Source organism: Phycomyces blakesleeanus (genome assembly GCF_001638985.1).
Source record: "Phycomyces blakesleeanus NRRL 1555(-) unplaced genomic scaffold PHYBLscaffold_31, whole genome shotgun sequence".
In the NCBI taxonomy this organism is placed as follows: Eukaryota; Fungi; Mucoromycota; class Mucoromycetes; order Mucorales; family Phycomycetaceae; genus Phycomyces; species Phycomyces blakesleeanus.
In genome coordinates this window covers 459,009-484,955 of record NW_017265188.1, presented here as the reverse complement: position 1 = coordinate 484,955, position 25,947 = coordinate 459,009, and the positions used below count along the sequence as shown (strand labels likewise).

The 25,947-nt window shown below is 36.5% G+C and overlaps 9 protein-coding genes across 9 annotated transcripts; 3 read left to right on the top strand and 6 right to left on the bottom strand.

Moving 5' to 3' along the window:
• Positions 1–1,887: 1,887 nt before the first annotated feature.
• PHYBLDRAFT_151824 (hypothetical protein) lies at positions 1,888–3,119 on the top strand (the record flags this gene model as incomplete). Its single annotated transcript, XM_018432756.1, has 3 exons — positions 1,888–1,942; positions 2,859–2,995; positions 3,054–3,119. The coding sequence occupies 3 exons, from the start codon at positions 1,888–1,890 to the stop codon at positions 3,117–3,119; spliced, it is 258 nt and encodes an 85-aa protein (XP_018285256.1).
• A 2,109-nt stretch (positions 3,120–5,228) lies between these two features.
• PHYBLDRAFT_151823 (hypothetical protein) lies at positions 5,229–5,999 on the bottom strand (the record flags this gene model as incomplete). Its single annotated transcript, XM_018432755.1, has 3 exons — positions 5,229–5,398; positions 5,478–5,553; positions 5,874–5,999. The coding sequence occupies 3 exons, from the start codon at positions 5,997–5,999 to the stop codon at positions 5,229–5,231; spliced, it is 372 nt and encodes a 123-aa protein (XP_018285255.1).
• Positions 6,000–7,180: 1,181 nt separating this feature from the next.
• PHYBLDRAFT_183690 (hypothetical protein) lies at positions 7,181–10,884 on the top strand (the record flags this gene model as incomplete). Its single annotated transcript, XM_018438813.1, has 13 exons — positions 7,181–7,435; positions 7,536–7,666; positions 7,777–7,965; positions 8,056–8,223; positions 8,293–8,608; positions 8,729–8,865; positions 8,934–9,009; positions 9,096–9,152; positions 9,227–9,421; positions 9,523–9,615; positions 9,681–9,749; positions 9,845–10,682; positions 10,769–10,884. 12 exons carry the CDS (start codon positions 7,181–7,183, stop codon positions 10,133–10,135), a joined length of 1,977 nt encoding a protein of 658 aa, XP_018285254.1. The 3' UTR covers positions 10,136–10,682; positions 10,769–10,884.
• A 142-nt stretch (positions 10,885–11,026) lies between these two features.
• Positions 11,027–11,215, top strand: PHYBLDRAFT_103666 (hypothetical protein; the record flags this gene model as incomplete). Its single annotated transcript, XM_018427777.1, has 1 exon — positions 11,027–11,215. A coding segment is annotated over one exon (189 nt), but the record flags the coding sequence as incomplete, so codon positions are not given.
• Positions 11,216–13,242: 2,027 nt separating this feature from the next.
• PHYBLDRAFT_174598 (hypothetical protein) lies at positions 13,243–14,655 on the bottom strand (the record flags this gene model as incomplete). Its single annotated transcript, XM_018437289.1, has 1 exon — positions 13,243–14,655. The coding sequence occupies one exon, from the start codon at positions 14,653–14,655 to the stop codon at positions 13,243–13,245; it is 1,413 nt and encodes a 470-aa protein (XP_018285252.1).
• A 1,273-nt stretch (positions 14,656–15,928) lies between these two features.
• On the bottom strand, positions 15,929–16,291 carry PHYBLDRAFT_118650 (hypothetical protein; the record flags this gene model as incomplete). Its single annotated transcript, XM_018428645.1, has 1 exon — positions 15,929–16,291. A coding segment is annotated over one exon (363 nt), but the record flags the coding sequence as incomplete, so codon positions are not given.
• A 759-nt stretch (positions 16,292–17,050) lies between these two features.
• PHYBLDRAFT_67346 (hypothetical protein) lies at positions 17,051–18,083 on the bottom strand (the record flags this gene model as incomplete). Its single annotated transcript, XM_018441781.1, has 2 exons — positions 17,051–17,211; positions 17,318–18,083. The coding sequence occupies 2 exons, from the start codon at positions 18,081–18,083 to the stop codon at positions 17,051–17,053; spliced, it is 927 nt and encodes a 308-aa protein (XP_018285250.1).
• A 220-nt stretch (positions 18,084–18,303) lies between these two features.
• PHYBLDRAFT_67345 (hypothetical protein) lies at positions 18,304–19,947 on the bottom strand (the record flags this gene model as incomplete). Its single annotated transcript, XM_018441780.1, has 8 exons — positions 18,304–18,407; positions 18,485–18,604; positions 18,672–18,720; positions 18,807–19,109; positions 19,213–19,239; positions 19,339–19,469; positions 19,549–19,611; positions 19,728–19,947. The coding sequence occupies 8 exons, from the start codon at positions 19,945–19,947 to the stop codon at positions 18,304–18,306; spliced, it is 1,017 nt and encodes a 338-aa protein (XP_018285249.1).
• Positions 19,948–22,990: 3,043 nt separating this feature from the next.
• Positions 22,991–25,223, bottom strand: PHYBLDRAFT_183687 (hypothetical protein; the record flags this gene model as incomplete). The annotated part of the gene is made up of 9 exons (XM_018438812.1): positions 25,211–25,223; positions 25,081–25,128; positions 24,924–25,019; positions 24,772–24,842; positions 24,627–24,696; positions 24,471–24,542; positions 24,318–24,393; positions 23,386–23,447; positions 22,991–23,169 (listed from the first exon to the last, which is right to left on the bottom strand). Exons 6-9 carry the CDS (start codon positions 24,502–24,504, stop codon positions 22,991–22,993), a joined length of 351 nt encoding a protein of 116 aa, XP_018285248.1. The 5' UTR covers positions 24,505–24,542; positions 24,627–24,696; positions 24,772–24,842; positions 24,924–25,019; positions 25,081–25,128; positions 25,211–25,223.
• Between the last annotated feature and the right edge of the window lie 724 nt (positions 25,224–25,947).

Here is a 25,947-nt window from a genome sequence, read left to right as displayed (position 1 = left end):
AGCTAAACTCATTAATCACCCATTCACTATTTACTATTTGCACACACAAGCACACACTTACAAATCGGTATATGAATATGAATATGAATATGAATATAATCTATAATTACAGGCACACATTATACACAAAAAAGAAAGGGGGGAGGGAAGGTGAAAAAGCTGAGTCCACACTATTGGTAAGACTTTATACGTGTGTTCCTTTCTGTATATTTTAGAATACAGCGATATTATATAACATATTATAATATAAAATAATAAGTAATGATCTTATAATGATATTACTAATACTTTACAAAACAAGAAAAATACAATAAAACCACCTTCACAGTCTGTAGTCTTTATTTTTGCCTTGAGTGAAATTAGTATAATATATTCATTTTTTTCTCGATCAAATAAAATTTATAGCTAAAATGAATCCCTTCCTTTTTATATATATATATATATATATTAGTTTTCGAGAACCAATAGAAATCCAGTCGTCTTTTACGCATAGACCGTCCATTGATCTATACTCCTTTCATACTACTAGTATTATTAATACCATTTATGTGTGTGTTTTTTTTCGATCAAAGAGAAAGCAACACATCGATCAGAAATATGTATATAGAGAGGAATTGCATCATAAATACATTTCTCTAAAATAACCAATTAAAAATACATATGTGTATTCAATTCGATTCAATTCGATTCAATTCGATGCAATTCGATTATTTAAACTAACCTTGATAAAATATTATAAAATAATAAAAAATGCTCATTAAGATAACTATTCTTTTTTTTTTGCAACTCTTAAATGATATTGAATATCCGTTAAGAGTATATTACATTCTTAAAGTGCACCTTCCTACTAGACTACACATAGATTTGCTTATATTATACACAGATAATTGACAGGCTTGCCAAGAAAACAGTCAACCAACCAGAAATCATGGTTGCATATGGCCACTCAAGTATATCCTTATATAGAACACAAAAACAAAAAAGAAGGAACGATTATTCTTTCGCTCTCTCTCTCTCTTTCTATTATATGTTTAGGCACTAATTTTGCTTGTGTTGGACGAATTGGCAGTTGTTTGTCGCTCTAGTCTAGTCTAGTATAGTCTAGTCTAGACTTGATTGTGGTATGATTGTCAAACTCACACAGATTGATAAACTGTAGGTTTTTTTTTGGTACCTTGAAACCTTAAAAAAATGAATTATTAAGCATCAGTTTTATACTATAAGGCTTTGATCTTTAATATTTATAATATACATATACATAAAACAAACCAAACCAAAGCAAAACAAAACAAAACAAAAAAAGGGACAATAAAATATTATGGGAAAGTTAGAGGGTCCAGATATATTTATTTGTGGCGTCTTCCATACGATCTTTCTGGAATCCCCTGGAGTATGAGGAGGCATCTGTGAAATACTATAGATAGAATACAGATGCCTCCACAATTCAATAATCCTCGCTCGATCGTCCATTTCTTTTTGCCTTGCTACTGTCTTTTGGAAATCATTGCAAAACATCAGACGATTTTATGTAGCGCCTTTTGGTTCAAAGACAAAGACAGACACACCGAGATAGTATATAACAAAGTAATTATGCATTCATGTATGTATGTATTCATGTATTTTTTTTTGTTTCCTCGCATTTGTAACTTCAATTATCGACTTACAAGTAAAGTTGAAGGCCAATGTGACTTTTGTATAAGCGTGTGCATGAATATGTATACCTATAAGTATAATTGTATATGCACATGCATATGTGTATGTGTATGTAAGTTCAAGTGCAAGTGCAAGTGCAAGTGCAAGTGTATAAGTATCTATATATCGATGCGTGTATCGTATGGAACCACCAGAAATAAAGCAAACAAACAAAGACATAATGATAAACTTTACATGGGATCATTTGGCCACAAAGACCACAAGTATCTTGTGTTCTCCATTCCATTTGGTCATACATTATTTTAAGAACCCTCTGAAGGAGCCACTAAAGATGAAGGGTCTCGAAAGAAAAAGGCAAATATATATATATATATATTTGTATTCTCTTTAGTAAGCCTCATATTTCATTTATTTATTAATTTATTCATTCATCCTTTTTTACTATTACATACATTTATACATATAGAATGTTACCTTTTGTGTGCATTTCGGTCCTTATTTGTTTTCTCTCTCTTTCTCTCTCTATCTTTCTTCTTCTTCTATTCTTCCATACTTCCTATATACATATTGGGTGTGGATTAAAAGCAATGTCAAAAATGACAGTGATCATTGTTATTTTGGGTGCATACATACGATCAAGTAATTAAGGAAGAAAAGAATTAAAAAAAATATTAATAGCTATTCTTGCACGCTCCTTTTTTGTTACAACCGTGGGACAGAATACTTATATTTATATATTTATATTTACACTACTTTATCATTCAAAACTGACCACAAGAGGCTTATTTCTGATATATAAGTAAAGGATATACATCAGCTTTACTCTATATTATGATTGATAACGATTTTAGTTTTATTTTTCAATAGCAATCCATTCATTTAAAAAGGTAAATTTATCTCACATTGTTATTATTAGATTATATCAAGTCCAGTATTTCACTACCATATTTGTAAAAATGGGTATTTTGGAAAACAAACAAACAAACAAACAAAATACAAGTACTGGGTTTTTTCAAAATAGTTTTTTTGGGCTTTAGGGTTTGTTTTATAATACACTATATACAGATTTCTAAATATACAAAAGCACAAATTCGCAACTCACACACGTGTGCCAAGAGAAAGACAATCTCACAGCAAAAGCCATAATTAATGTCCAATAAGCAAGTTCTTACAATCACCGAGGCATAATATATGTAATGCTCCAGTGTGGGGAATAGCCGGTATTCTTCCAGGAGGCGGGGATGGTGATGAGAATATAGTGGATAAGGTATTCCACCAGGTTTATCTTGATGTTGTTTCTGTTGCTGCTGGAGGTGGATGTAGCACAGATTCTGCTTGGCCGGTAAAGAGTGTTTGAAATGTTATCAATTTATCCGATTCTTTCTTTTGTTACACTGTAGGAAATGGCAGTATTTAAAGCTCCGTATGCGCAACTAGCTTCTAGGCCAATAGAAACAGGCGTCTAGAACCCCATATGCGCAACTCGGTTGCGTATTAGCAACTTTTATAGCCAATAACATGCCAAACATTAGCCTATCAACCTTACTTTTGGGCAAATATGATTTATGAGATTTCAGGTTATTTTTGCATCTAATCCAATCAAATATTCTAAATATGGCAAATCTATACCTTTTTTTTTAGGTATATCTATTCTTATAATTGGCTCCACAAATACAAGGTTTATATTGGAATTTTATAGTTTTTATTGATCAAAATAATACAAGTTGGATATAAAGAAGTATGGAAAGAAGAAGTACTATTTTTTATGATATTTAGTAGCAGTTTAAGCTATAAAGTTACTAAATAATATACATATATCTATTTTTATGTGATATTTTTTACATTTTTTTATCTAAAAAAAAAAGGCTATTCTCTAAGTACTATGATATTGATGAAGGTATGTATATTGCTTAATTGATTCTTTTTGTCAAAGAGTATAAACCTGCTTTGTGTGAACATTGCTATGTCTGATTCCTACTTTTGAAAAACCAGAAGACAGATTCCCGGCGATTCTCTAAATCTACCGAGATCTCTAATGAGCATGCGAGCAATCTTGACAGTCAAACTGTACATGATGTAGATATTTTTCTGTCAATTCTTCTCAGATTGCTTTCTTTTGTCAGCTTTACGGATTTCTATTTTATCAGTACTAGCCTTGATAGCTATTAAGTATGTTTCTTTTAAAGACCTTTAATAATTTAGACCTTGTGAAAAAAAAAGAAATAAAAAACCAACAATGCATTAAAAAGTAATCACAGTCATTACTTCTTGATGGCAAAGGCTTCTTTAAGTTCAAATTAAAAATACATAATTTTGTAGGCCATGTTTGTCTCTTTATCCAACTTTGCAACCTGTAAGCAATCTAGCATACAATATTCACGTAAGATGGCTTTTTGGATTAAACACCAAGATAATGATTATTGAATATCACCCTAAGCCTAACTGCTAGAAGTATCAAAGTTACAAGTCCTTCAAATCAATCATATTAATATTATTATTCAATTCCTATGATAAAAGGCTTGAAGAAGGTTTGCAAGAAATACAATGGTTATGCACTATTCTTCAAGATAAATTATATATACCCACGCATATTCTCAGTAAGTTTTTAGTGGTATGTACACAAAATTCAGAACAACGAATATAAAACGCCAATACAGATACAAGGAACTAAATCTTATTTTGATGTATTTGCAAGATGCTGCTAAAATGATTAATACCGTTAGGCGGCTCTCCTTTATATCAATCAATCATTATATTTATCTGGCTGATTACGTACTATATTCTCATGTGTCAAAGTCACATATATAAAAGTCTATAAAAGACAGCACGATTGACAGGCAAGAATTTTAAACTCTACATACTTTTATTCTTTAATCTTATAGCCGTGATATAACTATTATATCTTTTATAACAAGGCAATATTATTATGAAATAGGATGTAGCCCGTATTCAAGGGAGTTTGTTACCGAATTGTAAGCTATTATATATATATATTGGAAATCATGGTAAAATAAAGATGTTGCGAACGGCTTTGTGGGTCTAGTCGTCCGAACTAAACACACATAGAAAGATATGAGAATGCTGTGATCATAAATCCATAGATTTTACTCGAACGTTTGTAATATATAGAAAAAATAGCTATTGGCTATGTTTTGTAAAGCAATCATCGCAAAAGTGAAGTCGAAAAAGAATAGAAATAAAGAAGTTAAATATACACACAAAGGCACAAAGGAGAGTAGTAGGAATTGAAGGCATATTCCCACGGACTAACCGAAGAGAAGTGGAAAGATTCTATGATCATCTTACATTTTCTTGGTCGAAAGAGTAAATTTGAAATAGATAATTTAAAATTAAAATATAAAAGAATTCTACGCTTCAAATTAATGTACTTTGTTCATAGGCGAGCAGGTAAAAAAAATAGATAGTGATATGGAAGGTGTCTTCTCAGGACAATTATGGGAGTCCACTGAACCTTGGACATAAACATAGAAAGTCTTCTTCGGAGAAGCGCAAAAAGACAAATAAATAAAAAGGGATAAAGAAATAATTAAAAGAAAAATATAAAAGAAAAATAGCTAACTTTGCAGTGCAGTTTTATAAGTTGAATGCACAAATTTTGGGCGTGGTGCACATAATTGCCGGCTAGAACAAGAGCATAAAGTAGGACCGGGGAATCTCAGAGAACTTTCTGTGCCATTTTCTGCTGGGAAATGGTTTCCATGAAAGCGCCTGGGAACATGGTTTACTTCGAGACAGGAGATAACATACATGATATGGGCTGGCAGAACAAGTAGCCCATTAATTGCGTCGGTTGTTGATTGTACCTGCAACATCTAATATCATAAAATTTGTGCCATCAATGATGGCAAAGATGCGTTTCTTCTGGTCTTCTGGGAGCACCTATAGAAGATATTGTACTAGGAAGTCAAAAGGATGTGGAATGTCAGAAAGAGCATACTGGAGTTGACAGAGAGAATAATTTTTCCTTTAATGTCCTTTATGAAAAGCATCACTGGTTTGTGGGGGAGTGGCAGGAGGAGAGTACTTGACGCCTTGAGATCAGAGGATATTTGTCTAGGAGATCTCATTTCTCGTCCTCAATAAAAGCTTGAAAGGAGAGAGGGTATTGGAGTGAGGGCAAGAGGTCTGAAAGTTCCTGAGTAGGTGCCCATTTTCAAGTCTGACGAACAGGAAGATTATGGAGAAGAAGGGGTAGAGACAAGCTGATTGTTCATAGGAGCCGAGGATCCTTCCAAAAGATTCAAGTATGATTGACGTTGAGCCCGGCGTGATTCGAGTCGTTTTATGAGGGTGCGGAATGCTTGAGCTTGATATTCTTTAGACATCCTTGAAAGAAATAAAAACTCTAGCTACCGGTTTTTTTGTACAGCAATGATCTGCGATTGAAAAGGTGATAAAAGTACATTAGTTTGAACCATAACACTTTTTTGTATCAATTTTTTAAGAGCATTTTATTTCAAATTAACTTTTTACTCAATAAAATATAAGATGATCACATCGATTTGTATCTTCATGAATATTTGTCTGCTGCTGGTCAAACAAAGACTAATCGTAATCGATTACTTTTCTGCACAACTTTACTTAGTAAAGCAAAATACTGATCTTCGATTTTTTTCTTAGTTATATGTCCTGAGGAAAAAGTTGGTATAGAACATGGATATGTGGTGTAAATATCGAAATATTTATTAGTAAATTGCTTTTGTAAAGTGAAAAAATGGGATATTTGGATCAGTATTTGAGAAATCAATGCTACGCAAAGTTTGAATGGCGGATCTTAGTATGCCTCAACATGATACTTAAGCGTATAAAAGAGCTTTGCTTAACAAACGTGTAGTTACAACTGATTTTCTGTATTTAATTTGTAATTTTAATCAAAATGATCCTTTTTATTAAACGGTTCTTCAAAGTATATAAAAATCATCTTGTTTAAGTTAAGTAGAGCTTTAGTGATATTACTGTTAAGTGAAAGTATATAAGCTAGGATGCGAAGAGTTAAAGGTGTTTTGCTTCTCTCACTCTTATAATCACTATATTGAGCTTCGATTATGTGTCCATATTTACACTATGTGGATATCATATTAGCTATCATATTAGCCTTTGTTTTTTCTTTGTTCTTTACAGATATACTCTCTCTAAACTAATACACTATTATAAAGTACAATAGATTTTAAGCTGACACTTCTATTTGTATTAAAGTGAGCCTTCATTCACCCCAGAAAGTCGCAATATTTTGACAGAGTTCCTTGGATAGACATGTATATAGAACAGAGAATAGAAAAAAGAAGCAAACTAAAGAGTTTAAGGAGATGAAGTAACATTAGTAGTAATAATAGTAGCTTGGATTATGTACCAAGTGAAGTAATACAGACACATAATAAAAACCCAGCGTTATTTTTTCAAGAAAGAAAAGAAAGGAAAAATCACAGCACCAATATATATATGTGTGTGCATTTGGTTTAAATATACTTTTATCAGTGGTCCTCCTTTCACAGCCTTTAAAAACATCATGGATACGAAGTCTCCACCATTCCCAACACTATCATTTGCCAACAAACCCAACAAACCTCTTGCTTCTAAACTCACCAAGGTTTTGAATGGGTCAGTAGCCGACGATGCACGCATCAAGACTGCCCTGATGGCTCTCTCGGACATTCCTAATGTAGACCAAGCTGACCTAAGAAGCAATCTACGTGGAACAATTGAAAAAAGGGAAATCGAAACCAATCGTCAATTCTTAGATGCATTCAGCAGTGTGGTCATGGTAAATAAGAAAAATGCCCATTTATATCCAATAAAGTGTAATATAATATTTACAAGACATACATGCATTTCACTTTATTTATTTTTTAAAACTAAAAAAGCAACTTGAACGCCTCGAGATTGAAGCACAGGCCATGACAAGTGTATGCAAAGACATGCAATTAAAGTTAAACACCACACAAAAAAAAACATCATTGATGATGGAACAAGCGAGTACATTAGAAGAACAGAGGTTAGCGCATAATAATAATAGTAATGCTAATAGAGAATATGCCAAGAGCTCTATACATGCATAATAGAAATTGAAGAAAAAAAAACTAAATGGAATGGAGATCAATGTAGATCAGCATGTACCACTCGATTATTAATTGTTGATGGCTTCTTGGAAAAGTTCATGCTAAGTGAAGAGGAGATCAAGATCCTTACAACATCTTCGCCTGTCGGAAATGCATTTTTTGAAGCTTTGGCACACCTACAACAAATTTACAGCGATTGTAAGCTATTATTAACAACAAAACACCAACAAGCAGGGTAAGTTATTTAAAAAAAAATTAAATATATATATAAAGAGAGAAGAAACGAAAGCAAGATCAAAGCATAACAGTGTCTTGATTTTTTTAGACAACACATTATGGAAACTATGGCTATGTACCAAGAGACAGCATATGCCAAATTATATAGATGGACACAATATGAAAGTCGTTCATCTTTTGGAAATGATAGTATCGATGTGAGCTCTTTGATGGTCAAGGCACTTTCTGCGTTGCAGCATCGACCAGTATTACTTCAGTAAGTTTTGGAAAGAAAATGTTTGTGTGGATATATATAAAGGAGAAAAAACTAATCCACTCGAACAAGAACAATCTTGGATGAGCTTGCTGTGGCACGACGTGATGCTGTGGCGCGTGCATTTATTAACGCATTGACTCGCGGTGGCCCAGGAGGTACACCTCGCCCAATTGAGTTACAGGCACACGATTCGCAACGATATATTGGAGATATGTTGGCGTGGATTCATCAGGCATGTGCAAGCGAACGAGAAATGCTGGAAAGTCTATTCCAGCCTGTTACTACATCCCGGAATACAGACTCGCCTTCTCTCCTACTTTCATCAAAAGAAGTAGTTGAAGACTTGTTGGATTGTGCAATGGAGGGTACCTGCAGACCACTCAAGGTAATTATATATAGATATGAAGAAATCTTATTTTTACGTGTGTGCGTAGTCTATTATTTTCTTTTTATTTAGTTGACTGATTTGATATCTTGTATTTATTTTATATTCCCTCCATCTTAGTCCCGTATGGAGCAAGTTTTGGTACTTCAGCCAAATGCGCTAACTTCGTATCGTGTAGCGAATCTAATCCACTTTTATGCGGTGACAATGAGTAAACTGGTCCAGCGACAAGCTAGTCTGGCAAAGACATTATATGAGTAAGCTTCCAAACACAAATCATTAAAAGAGAGAGAAAGTATGAATGATGTAAAAACAAAAAACAAAGAATCACAGGTATGGCTTACGCCCACTTTTTCAAGACTATCCAAGCTCAAGCTGATCGACTACTTCAATCCCCAGAGGTACATACCATGGATCAATTAAGGGTTAATTATCAAATGGAAAATAAAGTGAAATAATAATTTAATTCTGTGTCTACTTATGATAGGCTCCTTCAAGAGATTTATCGGTTCCTCCTTTGGTGAGAGATATGGCCACCCAATTGGTAAGGATAATAATAATAATAATAAAGCAAAAATTGTAACCAGAGAATTTATATACTACGAACATAAATATTAGAGGGATATCCTGGCTTCGTATGATTCTTCCCTTATTGTCGCCACAAACAATACAGGTGGATTTCCAGAGTTTGATTTTGGAGAAACACTGGATGCGCTCGTAGATCCGCTGTTACGCATGTGTGAGATGTCCGTGGAGAATCTCAATAGTGTCGATCGTGCTATTTACATGGTCAATTGCATGTATCATTTGAACGTAAGTCTTTCTTAAAAAAAAAGAGCAAATCATATAAATATCCTGTGAAATTAAATAGTCTATATTATCTTTTATACACATACAAACACATATATATGTAGTCGATTATGCTTCCATATAGCTTTACCGAGAACAAGAGACAAATCCTTGATGCTCAAATAAACGAGTTATTAGAAAAACTAGCTCAAGAGCAGGTAAGAAATAAATAAACAAGTACATAAAGAAGTGGGTGTAATAATGACAACCATTTATGTTTTAGTACAAGGAATTATTGCAGCAATCTGGCTTGGCTAGAATTAGCGATTCTGTTTCAAAAAAAGAGAAAAACGTAAGTATATTTTATTGACAATCGCAATTTGTTTCATAATAAAAAAGGTGATTAACGTTATATGTATGTATTATACGTGATCTTTACTGCTCTAGATACCTCTGTCATCAATGCCTTTGATGGATTCAATTTCTCTTCAAGGTGGATTTTCTCAATTAGATTCTTTCTTGGTTCGGATCGGTTCAGAAGTATCTCCACCTTTGCGTCGCCTTTCTGCGCTACAGCATACACGACAAGTTCAAGAAAGTGCTATTAGATTACTATTGGAAACTTATCGTCGTATCAGCTCAGCAATTGAGGATCCTGAAAATGGATACAGTAATCCAGAATCAATATTGCCAAGAACAGTAGATGAAATGGAAGCCATCTTTTCATTTGCATTATAAAAAAAGAAATAAATGTTTATATATATATATATAAAGGTATAGATATAAAGGTTTAAAAAGTATTTTTAATAAAAATAAATAACTATACAAGTCAATGTACGGAAAATAAAATAAAAGACTTGGATCAAACAATAGAATAAGCAATTAGGAACACATGTGCGTTATATGGATATTTTAGTAGCAAGTTAACGGGGTCCGATAATACTAGACTTGGATATAGAAGAAGAGCCAAGATCCTCAGACTCGTCAGGCGAGAGAGCAATTGGTTGGTGCAATGGAAGGCATGGGGATTGAGACTCTCCGTGCTGGTCTTTCCATTTTGAGGGAAGGACCCTTATGGCTTCAACAAAATGTTCCCACCATGCCTGGACACCAAGCCGCTGAACAGACAGCAATACAGCAACAACTAATCCAGTTACAAATCCAATACCATCGTTTGAGAATGCGACAAGTGCACCCATGGTTGCGAGCATAATTGTCCAGTTTTCTGCTCTAATCGTATTATTTTCGACACCACGATTAATAGCTTGGGCTGCATGGGCAAGCTGTTGAAAAATAAAATAAAATAACAAGACAATGATTGATATGTTTAGAGTAAATACTTATATATATATGCAGCTCTAGAGTTTACCTCTACACCAGATACAAAGAGCATTACGGCCAGCAAGGAATTAGGGAAATACTGCAGTAACCCTACCAGAGAGCTACCAAATATAATACCCAGTAACAGTTTGCACAGACCAAGCAAAATAACCGAGACTTCTGAGCGAGCTCCAAAGCGATATTGGCCTGCAAGACCTCCTGCACCATGACTAGGGGAGACATCATGTGTAAGCTAACATGTTTTATTACAGTAAAAGAAAAAAAAAAGAAAGTTCAATGAATGGATATTACCAGACAGGCATGGCACCAAACCAACAACCAATAAGATTCATGAGGCCAACACTCATGGAGATAGAGGCTGTATTGACATGCTTTTCAGGAAAGAGATCGTCAATAAGAATACTCAATGCGACGACCGAGTTGAGACAAGTAAGAGGGATTTGGCCGAGACCAGCATTAAGAAACCCAGTACGGAACTCAGCAGGGGTTGGATGGATGATGGTATTTGGATAGTAGCCACCCGCAACCGGGTGTGGGATCACGGTACTCTTGTCAGTAACAAACATACGGATCAGAGCAAATAGGAGGCCAATAAGAAACAAGATCAAGGCGCTTGGAACCTTTGTACGATAACATGCAAACACAAAGATGGTCGCCAGTAATACCCAAGTAAAGTTGTCTGACCAGTTGGCGTAAGATATGTGCCACTGAAGCTTTGTTATCAGATCATGAGCTTTTTTGATCAATTGAACACCTGTGCCCAACTGAAGGCCTACAATAAAATAATAATAAGGTTTTCAGCTTATTGTTACGCTCAATTAGGTCCTACTTTTCTGTCTTACCCCTTACTACTGAAGTTGGGGTATAATTGCTAACTAAATGGATGGTCCGTGTGGCACCAAGAAAGAAGATAACAGCAGCAACACCTAATATTATTTCCCACGTTAAACTCACGTTAAACTCACGTTATAGCGCGTTGCATGGATTTTTATTATTATTTGAAACTCACTTAAACCAGCCGACATATTTTCCTCAATGCTCATGTTAGATGACAAAACAACCGCGGCAATGGCTATATTTATGTATATGTATATGTATACATGCGTGTGTGTGTATTTTGAAAAATAATATTATTTTCAATCAGATTATTCAAAAAGTCTCACCAAAAGCTCCTTTATTTTTTTCAACAAAATACCTTTCATGGGTTGAACACACACAGGGCTTTCAAAGAACAAACCTGATGCGATATTCCATATTCCAGTGAACCAGAGTGTGCTGGTGAGATCAATCTGACCTGCTACAGCAAGAGATATCATAACTGGCAAAAGAGTGCCTAGATCACCAAGACTGCCAGATACCTATTATTTTCAAGACGTATTATTAACCAAGAAATCAAACAACCAAATCAATAAAAACCGTCTCTCTCTCTCTCTCTTTCTCTCTCTCTTCCTTGCTCGCGCTCTCTCACCTCTTGGATAGTAAGGTGCTCAACAAACCGTCTGTAGCGACCGCGTAAATTTAACATTGGAAAGGAAATTTTGAGATTGATATTAATGTCTCAATAAGAGTGCAGGAATAGCATAGTTAGTACATTTTTTATACAAAACAAATAGTGTACTTCATGACCCGAAATAATTCACATGGGAACACACAATGGATTAAGTTTTGGTTAATGTGTTACAACGCTCAATAAACCTGCCCACCAAGACAATACTCATATATTTTATAAAATAAAAAAAGTTCCAAAAATAAAGGAAGGTAATAATATAAAGCAAAACAATTAAAGTGCAGTAGGTCCCACTGCTAACTGGAAACCCCCCCCCCCCCTTTTTTTTTTTTTGAAAATGATAGGTATATTTCAGAAGAGTATTTATTGCTTTTTAGAGGTTGGTTTGACTCAAAAAAGGAAGTTTTATTGCTCATTTTTTGAAAACAGTTTTGTAAAAAAAAAGGTTCTTTGCTTTGGTTATAGAATACATGAAAAGGATAAGATCAACAATAGGTGTTTTATTCAGAACATTTTACTAACGTAAAGGGCAAGACTATAAATATGTTAACTTGTACTCCTCACTGGCTTTAATATTTTTTTTATTCGAATAGCTTTATATAGTCGAGGTTAGGAATATGGAGAGGAAGGTATCACCGTTAAGTTCATGCAGAACGTTGGTGGTCTGAATTGAAGTTAAGTTTAGTTGTCTTTGGTTATACCAGACTCCGTTGTTGGTACATCGTACACAAAAATGGTTACAAGTGTTGACTGTTGGCTTACAGGTTCTCAATTGGGAACGAAAACAGGGAAGTGTATCAATATATATAGACAATTCAATACGATCCAGATATATAAATGAATACAGTACTTCCGCCTTCAAATTGGACAATGAAAAAAAAGCGTTCAATTGACGGTGGTATTACAGTAAGTAAATGAAATATGACTAGAAAGAGCAGGAGGAGCAGGAGGAGTAAGAGGGAGAATGTGATATAGTGTTATGTATATATTATTATTTTTACATAGGTCCAGGTTCGTTCATCTCTCCACTCATTAGACGCTTCCATGCAACTTCGAGATCCTCGCGAATTTCTTTGAGACGCCCGACAGCACTCTCCCATGCATCTTTATCTTTTTCTTCAGCATTGCCACCGATTTCAAGCAGTTTGAGGTGAGGTACACCCTGACCTAACAGTATCTCGATCACGGCTTCCATGTCCTGGCGCGTTACCTTATTGCAACCGATATCCAAAGAACGTGCGCCACTCTGGGTTAAGACCGGTAATATATCTGGATAATCACTAAATCCACCGACTTGGTTACTAAAGAGGCCAATATAGTGGAGATGGGTCGAAAGTAATTTCCAAAGACCCAGACCACCGATTTGATTTTCGCCCAATTCAAGGTGAACAAGAGACTGAGGAATAACTTTTGTAAGCGACTCAATGGCCTTGTCGTCGATTTTGTTGCGACGCAGGCGAATATCAACCAGCGAACTTTTTGCAAGATTCTCAACTTGCTTGAATGCGCTGGTTTCAATACCATTACTATCTAACCACAGATGAGTCAATTTGGAGTTGGAGTCTATTGAGGCAAGAATAGCCTCGAACAAGGAGTTTCCATGTACTGAACGACCATCATCCTCTTCCTCAGCGGGCTCTTCCAATTCGCCATCTTTATTTTCTTCTTCATTTTCGTTTTCGGCGGTTGCAGCAGGTGGTAAAGATAATTCTTGTTCAGGGCTTGAGACGCTCATCATTTTAAGTGTGTGGAGGTGCTGGTTGGTAGCCAAAGCATGCCCGAGTGCACTAGCACCTTCCATGAGAGGGTTATCAGAAATGTCTAATACTTCAAGCTTTCCCAAATTATCGGCAAGAATACGGGCACCGACAGGGCCAATGCTGTTCATTGACACGTTGAGTTCACGCAGGTTAGTCTGAGGGATAGCCTTGGCAAATTCTGGAAATGAAGTATCGTCAATAGAATTCCGGGACAGGTTGAGATTCTGGAGACGTTCATTTTTTTTAAGACATTCGGCAAGAGTCGTGATTGAGCCCATAGTCAGACCTTTGTTTTCGAGATCAATTTTTACTAGTCCTTCATTGACAGCCAGACCCTCGCATAAGATGGTCATGAGCTTGCCATTGAGAACAGATCCAAATTCACTGTTTCCAACGTTGAGAGATTCAAGGGTGTCGTTGAGAGTAAGTGCTTCTGAAAGTTGTTCGACGGCATTGGTGTCGAGAGCATGACCAGAGCAATATAACTCTTTCAGGGTTTTATTTTGTGCAAGGGCAGTGAAGAGTGAAGCAAATTGACTAGGTGTGACAACTCTGAAGCTAAGGATGTGGAGAGACTTGAGAGTAGGGTCGTTAGATTTAAGTTGCTTGACCCATTTTTCGATTGAATTATCAGAATCACCCCAGCCCATGTTTTATATATGTATTTATAAGATATTAGTATAAATGTTATTATTATTATTAGTAATAGTAGTTTTGGTTTTAATTGAAAGAGTATAAAACGAGTGAGTTGTAGAGAGAAAAAGAGAGAAAAAAGTTTATGGATCGGAATACTAAAAAACAAATAGATCGTCACGGTGGTTTCTCCTGCGTATGTTACAGTAAAGAAATAAGGAAATGGAGGAATTACAAGAAAGAAGGGAGGGAGGGAAAGAGGGTATGTGAGGTAGGAAGATCAGAGGGCAATTAAATTAAGCGGCTTCGCGGGTCTCTGCTTTGGCCTTTGCATCGACGCTATGTCTAGAATATTGAAGATGCTTTGTAGTGTTTTTTCTGGGAAGAGGAGATGATTCACTGACTGGGGGAGGAGATAGAATAGGTTCAGGAAGAGGTCCAAGCTCATTGTGTTTAATATTAAGATGGCGCAACGACCACGGAAGTGCACCCATTCTACGTACCACAAATTATAGTTAATAAGGATGCATGTTTACATATATATATCTCTTACCTTGCATAGAACATTTGAAGGCGAAGGCGCATTGCTTCATGGTAGAGATCAGGCATTGCACGGCTAGAGTAAAGACCTTGGCGGACATTTCTCAAAAATACGTAGAACTCACAAACGGCTACCAAACGATCACGACAGTATCGGTCAATACAGGCCCAGTCATCAAAGAAGGAAATTCGGAAGCGGTAAGGAAGCGGTCCGGCAGGTCTTCCGCACGCCTGGCATCCCGTAAAATGCCCAGTTTGATTGGCGTTGCTACTACTGAAACGCTCCCATATCAAAGTCTTTGAGGCAGAGATCTTGAGGGGAACATCAAGGGGTCTACTGGCCTGTTCGGCTGCAAATCCAAAGGGTGCTTCTTCGATAAAACACGTATTCAGTACAATGGCATCATTTATCTTGTGGGCTGACAGACGCGAGGCCGGTCCGAATCGTAAGCACGGCTCGACGTCCTCCGTCTGACAGTTTCTCATAAATGGAATTGTATGAAGCTTCTTTAGGGCTACATTGGGACTCGTTCGGACATAGTTCCCAAATTCTTCTAATAAGATCGGATCCACGCCGATACTCTGGGTACTGTTGGGTGTTACGGAGGTTGTAATAGATGAAATGATTGAGGAGGGTTTTGGTGAATCGAGTGAAGATGTGTCATTGGTGTTATTTACATCAACCATATCCTCCATTCTCAATCTAAGCTCCTTGAGTTGCATTTGTTCTGCCCCCAAACGCTCCTGGGTCTCCTTTAGCTGGTTTTCAAGGTGCTTCTGGGCCATTTCAAGATTATACTTTTCACGTTTCTCATTGGCCACCATGCCGTTCGCCTCCTCAAACAGCCGGCGTGACAAATCCTCAAGTTCGCTTTCAACCATATCTTTGGAGTGCTGGATCTCTGCTACTCGTTCTATTTCGTCTACATACTTATCATTCAAAAGTTCCATGTCGCTCTGAAGAGCAGCGAATTCCTCAGACTTAGCATCCAGACGCTGCTCGACATCCTCGAGAGTGCGACCAAGAGCGTCAATTTCCGCTAGCTGTTCGCTTATCTTGGCCTGTTCAATGCCTAGTTTGTTTTGTAGATCGGCTAGTTCTTCTTCGTACATTTTCTGTTCTTCGTAGAGTTGGTCGATGACAGGTATAGCACGGTTACACAATGAGCAGTGGTTACTCGACGTCTCGCTGATTATGAAGTGGCAGGGGCATTCGACTGGAGACTTTTGGGTCTCATCACTAGTTCTGGGTGTCACCACTCTGGGCGGAAAGTGAAATGCTATGGGAGAAGACGTGCTTGGTGACAGTGGCAAACTAGGAGGCAAGGGAATGAATTTTGCCTCTGCATTGGCTGGCTCATGTGTAGTTTTGTCCATCACTGTTTGTAAACGAGAGTAAAGATTGGCAATGTCTTGGTTGGTTGCGTCTCGCCCAAATTGTGATGAATCCTGATTTATTAAAGGAAGAGCGGGTTCTGATGTTGCCATTCAATCCACAATGTTAAAGCGTAAGAAAATAAAATAAAATAAGAAGATAAATAGAAGATAAAGTGAAATAATAAAGAAGTGATTTTACAAAGGCAAAGAAAGAAAGAAGCAAGAAGAACAAGAGAAGAGGAGTGAAGTGGAGTGAAGTGAAGTAGAGTGAGGTGGAGTGGAGTGGGGGCCAAATGGGGGTTCTTTTTTTTTTTACCAAAAAAAAGGGAGGAGAACAAAAAAGGTAACCTGTAAAATGATTATAAAAAAGAAAAAGAAAGAAAGCAAAAGCAAAAGCAAAAAAAAAGGCAGAAAAAAGTTCTAGTTGATAGGTGCTTTCCAAAAAAGGGTGTTTCATTCGTCCATTTCACGTGACACTCGACATATCGCCTTAACCTATGGCGGGGTGACCTGTCCACGCCAAAGCTCTCGAATGACCTTTCGATTGATAATGTGTCGATCCACTACATCTTCAACATGACATTGCCGTACATTTCCATACATGTGACCTCCAAGACCCTTTTGATGGATGATGATGTTACCTGCAAACTTGTGACCTATAAATACAAGGGTTAGATTTCAACTGTACACACTTAATTTTCACTCTTAAAAAATATACAATAAAAAGAATTTGTTTATACTTGCCTCCGAAATGACTAGTACCCCACACTTCAACACCACCCTTTCCATTGGGTGTTTTTAGAAGATTCTTTTCTTTTAGTACTCGCTTAAATTCATCCACAATCAAAGGTCCCAGCACGCCGCACCGTTTGTCGCGCATTGTATGAGTACACACCAATATAACAGTATCTGCTGTCACTTCTTCACCGCCAGATACTCGATTAGACGGATTCTGCCATACCGACTTCATGGTTGATAGGAATGATGACTCTGAAGACGACGATAGGCTGTCAGGCTGAATAGAAGAATAGATCTTAAAGTCTGGAAAAAATATAACATCGACACCATTGGCATGCATTTCAGGTCGATCGCACACAGTAGTCAATATTTCTTTATCAGGCAAAGGGCGATTCCCTTCTTTCATCCATGCACTCTCTTTTTCGTTTAACCTCCACACCATTCCTCCTTTGAGAGCCTCCACCTTGGCTTTGTCCCACTCAGCACCATTAGGGCCAATGCACACAACTACATGGCGATCTGAACCTCTTGTAGGCATGGGATCCGTGAGATCAATCTTACGACCTAGTACAGCTGGCATAGAATGTTTTGAACAAGGTACAAATCCGTTTTGTGATGCAGGTGATGAGGGTGCTGGACAACATGGCTCGAATCGTCCCAATGGAAAAGGTTTGGTGTCAAATGGAATGGCCATTTCACGTGGAGAGGATTGAGACAGGATTTCCTGTGCAGGTACAGCCATTCTCTGGCGTATAGTAGAGAAGGTTTTACGAAGAATAGGAGAAATCATGCTCACAATGACAAAGGAGAGGATGAAAAGAAAAAAAGAGGTGCATTTTAAAGGTAATGGGTTTAACCGATTCTCCCCGCTCTGAGTTTCACAGTATGAAAATTGCATATACCCTCCATTTCGTATATCCGAAGTTGCGCGAAAAAAAAAGATCTAGTCTAGTTTCCATTAAACAAAATATACAGCATTTGTACGTTCATATACTTGTGTGCGTAGCTTTCTACAAGCGAAGACCGAATGGTATGGCCTTGTCATCAAGAGCAGCAACAATGTTCTCAATGCACATTTGTCCCATTTCTTCGCGAGCTTCTACAGTAGCGCTTCCTATATTTTCCACAAACGTTAATTTTGTGAGTCAAAATGAAATAAAAACAAGATTTAGATAAGAAATAAATACTTACCCAAGTGGGGAAGAATCACACAATTAGGGAACTTGAATAGTGCATGATCGATAGGCAAGGGTTCAGGTGTCGTAACATCCAGACCAACGCCAGCAATAAGCTTTTCATCCAATGCGCGTACTATTTGTTTAATCCCGTGTTAATAAGATTGCATTTAAAGTATGAAATGTCTGTACTATGCACCCACCAAGATCGTCTTGCTTGACAATACCACCACGAGCAGTATTAACAAAAATCTAAAGAAGGATTTATAAGCAACACAGTTAGAACCAACAATAATTAAAGAAACATTACTTTTGTCATTTTCTTATTCTATCCTTACAGCGCTCTTCTTCATCTTAGAGAAAGCTTCATAGTCAAACAGCTCCTTAGTATCAGGTGTCATGGCACAGCATACAACAATATAATCAGAGTCAGCCAAGAGGGTGTCCATGGATACAAGTTTAGCGTTCAATTTAGCTTCGACAACAGGCTTCTTATTTCTACCCCAGTAAAGAACTTCTCCAATTCCAAATGCTTTGAGACGACTAGCAACAGCCTCGCCAATGCGGCCCAATCCAACGACACCCAAAGTACGGTTTGTAAATTGTGATCCACACAACCAGTCAGGGCGCCACTCTCTCCACTAGAATAATAAAGGAGGGTGAAAAAATAGGGCAGTGATGAGATTTGACGAATCATACATCATAATAGCTCTCCTATTCCACACACTCTTTAAAAGCACTTACCTCGCCTGTCTCTGCAGCACGTACAGACTAGTGTGGCTTATATTAGGATAATATATGTGATAATTTCAAAAGTTTCAGTGGGCTTGCCTGTTTCATCTTTCTTGCAGCAGCCAAGGTGAGCATAACGGTAAGATCAGCAGTAGCATCGGTCAATACGTCGGGTGTGTAGCCAATCTTAGTCTCTGTCTCGCGAGCAGTAGCAAGATCGATGTGATCATAACCTACACTCATAGTGGTAACCAGCTTAAGCTGAGGACCTAATATTGGAATATGGTTGGATACTGTGTTGTGTTGTGTTGTGTTGCATTGAAACCATGTTCTAAAATAGCAATTTACCTGCAGTGGTAAATACTTCCTTATCAATTTTATCGGACAATACGCACAAAAGAGCATCGGCACCTATATCCGTTTTACTATTTTATTAGACTTGAGAAATATTAAGCACACACACACACAGATATATATATATATACATATATATATGGTGTATCCTTTATTTTCTTAAATATATTTACCTTTGACTTCTTTCAAGAGCAGATCTCGGGGCATCGAAGCATCTTCCTTCCATTGGACCAAATCAAACCCCTGGGCTTCGAGACGTGCCTGGCTCTCTGGAAGGAGCTTACGAGTAGCCACTACTCTTGGGCCATACAAGACAGACTGGGAGTGAAATAAGGAGCGCTGGGCCAGAGGGCGGGACAAAATAGTAGAAAGTCTTCCACAAAAATGAGACATGATAATACAGAAAGTTGGTTGGGGAAAAATACAGTACAGGGGAGAAAAAGATACTTTGGTTTTTTTTTTAGATTGTGGTTCAAAATCAGTGAATTTCGCAGGAGGATCTCCGGAGTGTTAAAAAAACTCAGAATTTTGAGTTCGAATATGAATGATTTTCTCTTTATGGACACAAATAGATGTCTTATCAAAAAAAATATGTTTGCACTGATCCAAGCTAAGGTGATTGTTCTGAGCAACTGCCAGCTATGAGTGAAGCTGTTAGTGTTAACAATAGATAGTAGTTGCTCTTAGCCCCAACTTATATCCACTCAACCTATCACAGCTATCATTATTTACTTGTGCCCTTTACATTGTAATCGTCCTATTTAATGTTCTTTGTTTCATGGTTGAAGTTTGAAGTCTCCTCCTACAAAAAAGGCACTCTTTACCTTCATATATCGACTTTTTCTAATATTAAAGTTACAGGTACTGGTTTTCTGTCTAATAATTTGGTACTGGTCTCCTAAAAAAATTAGCATGAAAACTGCTTATCAAGAATTCATAATCAACATGAATGGCAGAACAGACTTTTGCTCTCAAGTCTTTAGAGTAATATTTAGGCGCTTATTTGTTATATATGACAGTTCTGACTGGTTCGTTTAGTGGTTTTTAGCCGCCCTCCTACCAGTAAACTCTACAACATCAAATTCTGGCTAGCTAAAATCCAAGAAAGAGATTACATAAAAGTCAACCTTGGGACTAACTGACGGTTTTGCTTTAATATTTAGAAGATTACTTCCATCGTATTGACAAAAAATATAAAAGTTAAATATTCATTTTTTTTTACTACATACATAATATATAATATCTGTGCTAATATGGATCGTTACAAACGGAAACACACTGATAACAATAAGAAGAGCTCCCAAAAAAAAATTCTCGGGACATTATCATAAAGTACTCCAAGGAAAACCGACCAAACACTGCTTTTTTAAAACAGCGCTGCTTGTAGATACATGATACTGCGATCTAAGAAAAACCATGGTAGTTAGCCCTTTAACCTTTAAACATTATTTTTTGCTGCCAAAAAAAAGGTTTGGCTACTTCTGATAAATTTTACTTCCTATGTCACCAAACCAGTCCTAGTACCCATTAGGGGGTTTCACCAACTCTGAATGCTTGACTGATGGATGGATATACGGTAGTTTAATTCGAAAAACGATTGGCTGTGGCGAGTCTTCAAGAAATGAAAACTGAACATCCAGACATCCAAAAAAAAATAGTTCAATACTTTAGATGTCGTGACTTTGCCAAAATTTACAAAATTTTGTACTTTATGTACAATTGATGACAAGGTTCATATAAAAGCAAAGTCAAAAATAAAACATAATCAATCTATGTAAGAGTGGCTATCCGAATACAAAGTTATAGAAGTCTAACTTACTTGTAGGGAGTTTGGGCGTAAGCGCTATATCTATGGGTACTCTAATCAAGCGTATTGTACATATGAATTTTGAGGTATATGAGAGAAACCATATCAACCAAGAGACATTAATTGTATTCAATAGTTCTTTTTTTCTATATTTGTTATTATCGGATAGTGCTTAAGCTACCAATACATCCGACAGTCAAACATCCAGATCTGGTGAAACCCCATATAAGGAAAAGGTCTTTGAATTGAAAATCTAATATATTATGAGAAAAGGATAGTTTTACAATCTGGGCATATTTCACCTTATTTCTGAATCATTATTCTTTACATTTGAAAAGGTGATACGGGCAGTATTGGCTTATATGATGAAGTGGTCCAGACAGTTAAAAGGAAAAGAGAATAGATATCGATCTCCTTTATCATATCCTTGACCCAAATAATGGCAATTGGCAGCTTGTTCTCTCAAGAAAGATCAAAAGAAAACAAAAGTGCTGTGTAAGGATAGTCTTTATTGCTTTCATCTTTCGATGTTCATATGGCTATTTCGATAGTTAATAAAGAAAAATAAGATAGTTAGTAAGATATTACTAAGCTATTACAAAGATGTTGGGATAAACTATGCTTCTTTGCATAATTAATAATAAATAAGAGAGAGAAGTAGAAATAGCTAAATATTTCTGTGGTTGGTTATTACAATTCTTGTGTCTTTTAATTGATTTCTTCGCCAGCTATAAGAATTATATTCTTTTTGCGGCTACGACTTGAGCAATTTTTTTTACATAATTGATACAAAGAAAGGTTTAGGAAGATAGGATATGTCTGGGTCATATGGAAGTTCAAAGACACGCGCAATTAACTAATGAACTAATGAAGAATCTTCTATTTATGTAAGCTCTCAATGAAGATAAAGATAGCGAATATATCTACTAAGAAGATAATGCTCCCTGTCACAAGTTTAATATTGGATAAGAGTGGAAGAAATGACATAATTTTATAGTAATAGTAAGGCTGCCAAGTAGTTTAGATTTTAGCTCTATGGAGATCTCATAAGAATATTCCACCAGAAGAGTGAAAAGAAAAAAGAGGTTAATCTTCAAATACTTTTAAGGAGGTGGCGGTTATTACCTATATGGAATAAAACAATACTCGGACTGGTGTTTATAATATTAAGTGCATGTTAATGCCTAATTGCTTGTCAATGCCTAATTGCGTGGCAATGCCTAATTGAATGTCAATGCTTAATTGCATACATGAGATGAGAAAGGTTAATGAAAGGTCATAAAACTATTGATTTTTTTTAAAAAAAAACTATACCTTTGTATTTATATGTTTTCAGGCATGAGTTGTCAAGTGAAAGAAGATCGGCTAAACGAAGAATGCTAAAGAAGTTGTAGTATTGATTTATTAGAACTTAATAAGTATGATGCCCATTGTTGATACGTGTCTATACATATACATACCTTGCTTGTAAAAGAAAATTCGACCTGATTTTAATACTGAATATTGTATTAAAATATTCATTTATATACTTTTAAAGTATATCCGATAAATCCCAAAAGTAAAAATAAAGATTTTTTTGTCAAGACCTGCGCTTGAAGGCCGATCCACTCAAGTTTACACCCAAGCTTCTCAACAACCCTCATTCCTGCCTACTCGGCATGGCATCAAATTTACCATGACGGCAAAGTATCGGTGAAATGCTTTAATGCCAAACTGCTCGGGACAGGTGTCTGAGACACCCAAGTGAACAGCATAGCATTTACTTAGGCACCTTAACTTTGCTTCGGGTTCGTCCCTCATGTCCAGTTCTGTTTACCAGAGCGTGGGTTACAAGTATCAAAGTCTAAGCAATGAGGGACTTGAAAAGCACAGGGATCATTTCAACAGGAAGCAGTAAAATACAGGCGATTGTACTGGGTAATCTGTCGATTCTGCTGGGAATCTACCTGTATTACCTCACGTCCAGGTGCTCAACGAATTTAAAAAACTCTACGCATCCAGGTGATACACCCTTATACTTGCACCTTTCTGTGACAATCTTGACATGCCCCAAAGGACAAAATCTGGAGAGCCAATATCCAACGTCCTAAGAAAATAGCATAAAGCTACCTCTGCGTTCCTCAGTCTTCTCCATGTTATGTGCCGCACAACACAGAAAAAACTGACGTGGATTTCATCCGGCTTTCGCCTTCATATGAGTGGCTCAGGAAGGTCTTTAACGTCCAGTATGCTCTACACTAAGAGCTACTTTCCCTTACGGTACTTGTGTTCAGTTGGTTTTTTATAAGTATATTTAGCCTTCGATGAAACTTTTCACCAGGATTAGGGAGTTTGTAAAACAACCCGACTCATCGGAAGCTACTTAACACAAAGACAAGAACTCAAGACAAGGTGAGGGGATTGCACCCTCCAGTAACCTTTTCCAGGGAGTGAAGGCTACTGACTTGTTGGTATGTCTGGAAAAGCAGTTCACTAGTTCACAATCCAGAGCAGTCAAAAGACTACTCCGGTTCAAACATTGGAGCTTCTCCATCTCAAACAATAAAGTCCAAGACGGAATCCCTTTTGGTTTCTTTTCCACTGCAGTAAATGCAGGTAGAATCGCTCAAAGTACGGACCAATTTTAGGCCATGGTACCTTGAGCGAACTCAATGACTAGACGCCAAAGAGTGCAGTGCGTTCAATAAAAAAACCAGAATCTCATATTAAGACAAGCCTTATAAATAAGGCGTCTACAATGAGCGAGTTGGAAAAGAGCCCGGAGACTCACTGTTAAAGACCATGATATACACATTTTGCATGAAAATGTTTACGTATATTCCTTTTGATATATCGTGACCGATAGAATACGAGGTACTCAGTGACCACTCCAAGAGTAGAGATATAAATAAAAATCGAGTATAAGGTTAATATACTTATTGTGTCAAAGTGTGTGCGCGTGTGCGCGTTTACTTACCTAGCTGTTAACTGCGAAGGGTGTAAAATACTGAGCTGGTTCTCGGTACACCTCTCCATAAGCATACTTTGAACACTATCAAGAGAATAAAGTAATATAAAAGTATAAAGTGAGTATGTTAATTGAGTCAAAGTATGTATATATTGACTTACAACTCAGTGGACCATACATGGTATGAAGGCACCATCAAAAGAATGGTGGTTAACAGCTAAACAGAACTAGAAACTGCAATAGAAAAAAAGAAAACATCAAATCATAGTTAGCGTGTTGATCGTGTCAAAGTATATGTGTATGTACGCGTTTACTTACCTAGTAAACAGCAGCGGAAGGCTTGAAAAGTACTTGTGCTAAAAAGCAAGACGGGACGGGACACTGGACACTGTGATAAAATAAAAGAAATATCGAATCATAGTTAGTGTATTGATCGTGTCAAAGCGTGTGTGTGTTTGCTTACCTAGCAGATAACTGCGTAGGGTTTAAAAAAGTACTTGTGCTTAAAAGCAAAACGGCACTGGACACTGGACACTGTGACGAAAGAAAGAAAACATCAAATCATAGTTAGTGTGGTGATCGTGTCAAAGCATCTGTGTGTGTGTATTTACTTACCTGGTACATGAACTTGACGTGAAGGACCTCTCCGTGGCTACAGTGGAATGGACGCTGGGCATAGAAGACAGAAAAAAAAACATGCACAAGAAAACACTGTGCTGTAGTTAGTATATTGACCGTGTCAAAGTGTGCATGTGTCTGTATAATACTTTACCTGCTATTAGACTGGACATCATTTTTGGAACTTAGCTAGAAACCGCGTCTGGGGTGCGTTTTCATAATAAATATCAGTATGCACCTTATACGGATAGAAGGATATAGGCATTTAAAGACAATTTTCTTACCGTGTCGGAAACCAAGGACCACCGAAAGGAAACCAGGAGGAAGAGGAGGGATAACAGGAAATTGAGAATTGTATCGATTCTTATATGAAAAAAAATGGGGATGGCGCAGCACGGAAGGCGTAAAATGTCTATTTTGGATAAATCAAAACAAATTCATATGAAAATTAAATAGTTTCATGTTTTCAGTAAAAGCTCCATGTTTTTTATCGCATATTTTTATTGCGTATTTTTTATCGCATATTTCTATCAACGACCTATTGGTATTATCTAATAGATACATTGAATAGTACCAACACTGAATACATTTGAGTATTACCTTGTTTTAGATAACATTTATATTTCTTTGGGGAATATATTTCTATATCTTTATGTTCACACTACTGATAATTATTATTATTATTATTATTATTTTTAAAAAAAATACCAAGTAAATAAAGAAATTCTCCTTAACATTATAACCACACTTTGTTTTCTTTTGCTTCACAAAGTATCCTGAAAGTCATATAAGTAGATAAGAACTACTATTAAGAAAATAATAGCATGTATTTATTAAGCTATTTTTTTTTATTTAGGCTATTCAGTTTTACATACATATGCAATATCTCTTGTGAGCTACAAACATAATACTCTTTCTTACTCTTGATCAATAAAAATATTGTTATTATAATGTATATTCACATATCTTAGCTAGCATGACTTATTCTTTACATAATTATGTCTAGAAGCAAAATTTTAAT